The sequence below is a fragment of the Octopus sinensis genome, linkage group LG11, assembly GCF_006345805.1.
Source record: "Octopus sinensis linkage group LG11, ASM634580v1, whole genome shotgun sequence".
Classification (NCBI taxonomy): domain Eukaryota; kingdom Metazoa; phylum Mollusca; class Cephalopoda; order Octopoda; family Octopodidae; genus Octopus; species Octopus sinensis.
In genome coordinates, this window is record NC_043007.1 from 36,295,510 (window position 1) to 36,303,009 (window position 7,500).

Genomic DNA, 7,500 nt, shown 5'->3' on the forward strand with positions numbered 1-7,500 from the left:
TTTACTCTCTTCCAAGAACATTTTCACTCACACTTATGTGTTAGCTTCCCATACATTTTACTCATGTATCTATCAGCGTGATAGAGAGAACAAATATTACATCTAGTTTCACTTTATTCGTTGCCCACTGTGTGTGTGCGTTTGCGTGTGGTGTAAACCAGACTAAGAAAAGCATTTGACACACACACCAGAATGTGAGTTTTCTGTAAATTTTGCTTAATTGGAGTTTAATTTAAAACTGGACCTGGCATGACGCGACGCGTTGTACTCTTAAAAATGCTAGGTAAATTGTAATTGAAGAAATCCTATATTGTAGATTTGTATAACTCCCAAAGGGAGGCAGATAAAATCTGCCTTTTATAATAAGATATATATATATATATATATATAAATGTATGTGTATGTATATATGTATGTGTATGTATATATGTATGTACATACACCTGCTCCAAATTCCACACAGTGGGATTGAACCCACAATCATGTGATTGGGAAACAAACTTCTTACCACACAGCCACACCTGTGTCTACAACAATACCTGCACATAACGTAATTTAAGGAAGATTTAGATGTTCCCATATTGTGGTTGGTGATGGTGGTGGGGGTGGTAGGTGATAGTGGTGGGGGTGGCAGGTTATAATGGTAAGTTTTAGTGGTATAGGGAGAAGATAGGAATAATGGTAAGGTGCTGAGGGAAGGTGGAGGTATTTAGAGGGTACAGGGCTACAGGGGAGAAAGGGATGGGTAGGGGATGAGGAAGTTCTTTCTGTTCACTTCTATTCATTCCTAAGTCATTAGCAATGTGTGTGTGTGTGTGTGTGTGTGTGAGTGAGTGTATGTGTATGTGTGTGTGTGTACGTGAGAGAGAGAGAGAGAGAGAGAGAGAGAGAGAGAGAAAGAACGAAAGAGAGTGGGAGAGAAAGAGTATGTACGTCGGTAAGCGTGTAGGTATGTATGGGTGTGTTTGTGTGTGTTGTGTGTTTGTGATGTCTCTGTATGTGTGTGTTGGTATATGTGCGTGTGTATGTGTGTTTCTTTTTATGTCTATCTGTATGTTAAAGCATATAGTTATGTATGTATTTGCGCGAAAATATGTGTGTAAATGAATGTAAAGACGTGTGTATGTGTGTGTGTGCGTGTGTGTGTGTGTGTGTGTGCGAGTGTGCGTGTGTGTGTTTTGATAGTGTATCTCTCCAGCCATTGTTTTCACTTTCCCCCTCTCTGCCCATTTCCCTCTTTACCTCTCTCCTTCTGTCCCTCCCTCCCTCCCTCTCTCTCTCTCCCTCTCACTCCTCTCTCCCAAAAGAATTCGTCCATGTATCAGGCTTCCAGCATGCTCCACCCCGTCATACGATCCACCCGCACGACTCATACATTATTCTGTCATTCCGATATTCTGATAGAATGTGACAGACCGGTTAAGATGAATTGTCGTTGTTATTGTTTATGTTGATGTTGATGTTGATGATGATGATGGTGCTCTTCCGGTCAAATTATATTTCGTGTTTATTTTGTGGCTTTTCACAATTGCGTTTCAATGTTACTACACCATGAAAGCCACTCAAAACACACACACACACATGCACACACACATACACACACATACTTATGCGCCACGCACATATATACACTCGCCTGTCCAACACAGTAGATACCTGTACACACACAAAAGTGGTAACGAAGCAAGAGTGCTCAATACCAGAGTTAAAGTAAAAATATTAATGTTTAAGATTCAAATTAAGGAAGTGCAATAATAATGTTTAGCAGATCAAAACTGTGAGTAGTGAAATGCAGAATTAGGTCGGTTGATCGTGAGAATCAAATATTGATCGCTTCGCTAAAATCTGCAGGTGGTATGGGTTATTTCACTAGGGTTATTTAAATAAAATATTAGTAATATGTAGTAGATAGAAGGATGCATTGGAGGGGCCCTATTATTGATTTTTTCAACAATCTAAGTATGTTACGATGTTTCCAGACATGAGTTCTACTCACGTGTCAAGTAAGTATACAAGTGATATTGTCTGCAAAAATTAGAAATTAAACACAAAAAATCAGTATTCGAAGTAATCGAACATAAACAATGAAATGGGTTCTTTCTCTTGAGTGTTTAAAAAATATTGTACAGGTGCCATGGGTTATTTCCCTTGGGTGTTAAAACATTAGCCAACCCTGCTGTACTGTTTCACCACAACTTTTTCTTACTCTTTCTTCCTGTTTCTGTTGCGCCTGTATTTCAAAGGGACACCCTTATCACACATTGTGTCACGCTGAATCTTCCCCAGTACTACGTTAAGAGTACACGTGTCTGTGGAGTGCTCAACCACTTGCACGTTAATTTCATGAGTAGGCTGCTCCGTTGATCGGATCAATTGGAGCCCTCTTCGTCGTAACCGACGAAGTGCCACGATATGTATGTATGTATGTATGTATGTATGTATGTATGTATGTATGTATGTATGTATATATATATATATATTATATATATATATATAATATATATATATATATATATATATATATGTATACATATACATGTATGTATATATATATGTGTGTGTGTGTGTGTATACGCATATGTATATAAAGTTGTGGTGAAAGAGTACAGCAGGGTTGTCCTATACACAATGTGTATTTATTTATATATATACATACATACATACATATCAGAGGAGAGCAGGAAAATAAAGCAAGCTCAGCATCAACAAAACAGCACGTATCCATTAGCACCATCTCCACTCAGACCCACCCGGTATACTCACCTGCCTCCATACATATGTAGTTTGTTGATCGCTTTCACCCACCATCACCACCACTGCACACATGCACACACACACACACACACACACTATACTCACGTACATACATCACACCATACACACAGAGTCATTTAAATCTGTACATCAATATATTTTTTTTGTCACTGACAGTGCAGATATACCAAAATCTGAGTAATGGCAAAATACAAGAAAGATAGCTAGAAAGAAAAGGAAAAGAAAAATAGAAAGAAAGAAAAAGAAAGATAGAAAGAAAAAAAGAAAGAGAGAAAGAAAGAAGGAAAGCAAGAGAGAAAACTGAAGTTTCAAATACAAATGCATAAATTTAACTATGAATTGAATACCTTTTCATCCCGCGTTTAAATGTGTATATGTGTGGTGTGTGTGTGTGTGTGTGTGTGTGTGTGTGTGTATTTGTGTATGTGCGTGCGTGGGTGTGTGTGTGTGTGTTTGTATGTACATTTCATAATTCTGCTTCATCATAGCAGGACGAATATTTGGCCCTTGTAAAGTGAGTGCTATCTGTTTCTCTTAACCGAAACAGCTGTAAGGTAAAAGGCAATGAATATATAAATATGCCATTCTTGTTATGATGCCATTTATCTTTTAATGTGTATGTATGAGAGTGAGTATGTGTGAGTGTCTGTGTGCGTGTATTCTATTTCACTAATGTTTCTTTATATATTTATTTTCTTTAGGGAAACAATGTCACTGGCAATTGGTTTAGTGTCTACGTGGAAATTACGACAGCTTCGTCTGTTCAAATAGAGAACCCTTACGCTTCGGAAACCATTTCAATTGTCGACAGTCGCAGGCATAGGAAAAGATTCCGGGGGAGATTTAATCGAAGATTTTACAGGAAATTTCACCGACGGTTTGGACATCAACGCAAACGTGCGGAAACTAAAGACAGGAGTTCCAACACACTTAACGGAAGTAATATAGACGATAGATATAAAGGAATTCAAGGTGATGGTGAAGTACAACCAGAACAAAATAACAAAGAAGAAAAGGACGATGAAGTAATAGTAGTAAAAGAAGGGCTAGAAGTAGGGGTAGGAGATAAAGGAAGTCTTTGGGAGGAGTACAAATCACAACACTATCCACCGAAACATCCGCTTATTTCAACAACATCGCTTACAGATTTAGAAGATGTGCGATGGGTTAAATGTGACGATGGTGAACGACGAAATAACCCGGATGGAACGGGAGATAATTTGGTGGGAAGAGGAGATAATCTGGAAGAAAGAAGTGGGAACATAGTCGAGAAAACAGTTAATCTGGTTGAACGGCGATTAAAATCGATTCAAAGGCGAAGAAAACCGATTAAAATTAACAAACTGAACGGCTATAATTTGGGGGAGGATTTTCTAAGCGGAAAATATCCAAAGAATGTCTCATATTCTGTTCATTATAGCGGTAATGAAAAAAGCTCTGTACATGAAGGTATTGTTATTGGTGGTGAGAGTGGAAATGGTAGCGAAGATGACAATGATTATGGCATCGGACAAGAGGGAAAGAACAAGATGCGTTTGAGCTTCGGCGTCAACGTTGAGGATGAGGAAAATAAAAATAGAATGAAAGGGGAGACAAATGGCAAAGAAAAGGGAAATGAGGGCGATGGTGATTATGATTATGATTATGATTATTATGAAAAAGATGGGGGAAAGAAAACAGAAACGGAAACTGTATTTGAAATTAATGCAAAGAAAAAGAACAGGAATATGAAATCAGGGTACGACAGAACAGCGGTTGAAGCAAATAGCATTAATCCTGAACGAGATTTACGGAAAGCAGAATATTTTGATAAGATTCATGACAACGAAGAAATCGACTGGAAGTCAGAGTTGAAGAGATTACTTGAGGAATCGAATCGGAATGAGGAAAGGCAGCAAGAAGTTCAACGAAAGAGCGGCCATAATAAACACATAGGTAAGGAAACCTTTTTCATGAGATGCGTGCGTGCGTGTGTACAAACACACACACACACACACACACACACACACACACACACACACACACACACACACACACACACACACGCACACACACACACACACACACATACACACACACACACACAATATATATATTCTTTTATTGCTTTACTTGTTTTAGCCATTTGACCGTGACCGTGCTGGAGCACGATCTTAAGGGGTTTTAGTCGAACAAATCGACCCAGGTACTTATTTTATCGGTGTCATTTGTCGAACCACTAAGTTACGGGGACGTAAACACACTAACATCAGTTGACAAACGATGGTAGGGGAACACACACACACACATACAACGGACTTTTTTGAGTTTCCGTCTACCAAATCTACTCACAAGGCTTTAGTCAGCCTGAGGCTATATTAGAATACACTTGCCCAAGGTGCCGTGCAGTGGGACTGAACACGGAACCATGTGGTTGGGAAGCAAGCTTCTTACCATAGAGTCACGTATGCACTTATTGAAAGTATTTTGTAGGGATAGAAATAAAGGTAATCAGAAGGTGCAAGATGAGACATGAATACGGATGGATGTAGTAGGACATCCCAACGAAGCTGTACTAATTTCTGGCGGGTCTTCTTGAAATATGAGGTTTAGCGTTACCCAGAAGGAAGACGACTCCCTTCCGGTCGGTCCATTCTAGTGTAGTGGCGCCATTTTGGAAGTCTTCAGCGCGCATGTGCAGAGTTGGATTCTTCCGGGAGGCCTGCCGGAAGTTCCCTCATGCGCATGCGCAGAGAACTAGCAGCAGCAAAACTTCCCGCGTATCGATCTCTCTCGAAGTTGACAGTCGAACACAACTCTCCCAAGCTGCCACCAAGTGGCGATGCTACACTATGCTGGAACGAGACAAGATTTGGTTCACACCACTTAACTACTGTGACTAGCTCCTAGGCTACCGATTCGTTCTGAAGGAAATATATGTATATATATTATTGCGAATCCAGAAAAATAAAAATATTTATGCTGTTGAAGATATTCGAAGTCTTGGCTTTTCCTTCGACAGACCTTTCAGCCGGTTACACTAGATTATTTTCTTTTTCACCGATTACTTCTTTTAATCGATCTAACTGAGAACAGCAGTTGTAAGAATCAACGTCTGATGTTGCGGAATACACAAAAACTTTTCCATCCCACCAAATACAGAGCTTCACCTTCTTCAGATACTGTCCGACTTTTGGAGTGATTAGAGATGCGTCATTTCATTTTCTCCGAGACCCGTTTAGCTCCGCAGTCCATGTGATCGTTCGTTACAAAAAATGGGTCGTTTTTGTCGCATTTGAGCAGAGAATCGCAGATGATAATGTGGTCCTTTAATTTTTCTCCCGTTTAGTTATGAGGCATCCAAACATCATAACGATTCTCATATTCCAAGTGTTTGTAAACTCCTTATAACACTCATATAAGATTAGCGTATCTGTGCAATGCTTCGTGTTTTGTGACCTGGATTATTTTTTATTTGTGTTTCGATTTGACCATCATCAATTACTGTAGGTCTGTCGAAACCTTCACGGTCTTCCAGATCAAAATTTTCACTCCTAAACGTAGCAAGCCACTTCTCAGTGAGGGCACCATCTTCATAAACTGTTCAAATCTGTTTTTGCTGCTTGTACAGCGCTTTTTTACTTTCCGGAAATAGATGAGCATCCTTTGATCAATATATCACATTGTTCTCACTTTAAACATAAAATAAACTATCCACACAGAAATCATATACAAAGGTGTGTTTGAAAGTCACCTTCCGGAAAATGTATATATGTAATATACTTCTGTCACGTGAAAACGAAATCACGTGCTTAAACACCACCAGTTGAAAAACAGTGCGAACTTTTCTTCCAACCCAATTTATATATATATGTATATATATAATACAAAATGGAACAAGAACGCAAAACATCCGGACAACTAGGTGATACAAAAAGGGACAACAAAACATCCAGATAGACGATACAAAAAAACAAGAATGGGTCATTCGAAGCTTTCTATCCTCAGTCAAGAACCGATCATCCTCGCAATTTCGGCTGATTAGATCTGGTTCTTGACTGAGGATAGAAAGCTTCGAATGACCCGTTCTGTTTTTTTGTATCGTCTATCTGGATGTTTTGTTGTCCCATTTTGTATTTTATATATATATAGCGGCGTACGTACACTTTGTTCTCTCATATATATATATTATATATATATATATTATATATATATATATATATATATATATATATATACATACATTCCGAATTTGTTGTAAATATGTATAGAATAACATATCAGCTGAATAAAGTTACAACATGGTCTAGTTTTCACGCTTTTTATTGCACAATAATAAAAAAAAAACAGACCATGTTGTAACTTTATTCAACTGATACACACACACACACACACTCAGACAGACAGACAGACAGACAGATAGACAGATAGATAGATAGATAGATAGATAGATAGATAGACAGACAGACAGACATACATGTGTGTGTGTTTCATGTATTAATTTTTATTGATTAACTAATTAATTAGTGCTTACTTTTCTTCACAGTAGAGTTTCATATCTTGTAATATGGTGATTTGGAAAATATTAAGTTAAGATATGGAATCAAATAGTAGGACAAAATCTGCCTTATGAGGAGAGCTGGGATCTAAAACATAAAACCGTAACTAAACCCCGAAAAGATGACGCTGACTTTGGCGAGTATTGAACTCAGAACGCAATAGCCGCGAGAAATGCCACTTAGCATA

General features: G+C 38.4%; 1 protein-coding gene across 1 annotated transcript in view; it reads left to right on the forward strand.

The window, feature by feature from the left end:
* Positions 1-7,500, forward strand: part of LOC115217423 — a 74,111-nt gene that overhangs the window by 27,762 nt on the left and 38,849 nt on the right. Inside the window, exon 2 of the mRNA XM_029787121.2 lies at positions 3,477-4,710. Coding sequence (XP_029642981.1) covers positions 3,477-4,710 — 1,234 coding nt within the window. The remainder of the gene's footprint in view (positions 1-3,476; positions 4,711-7,500) is intronic.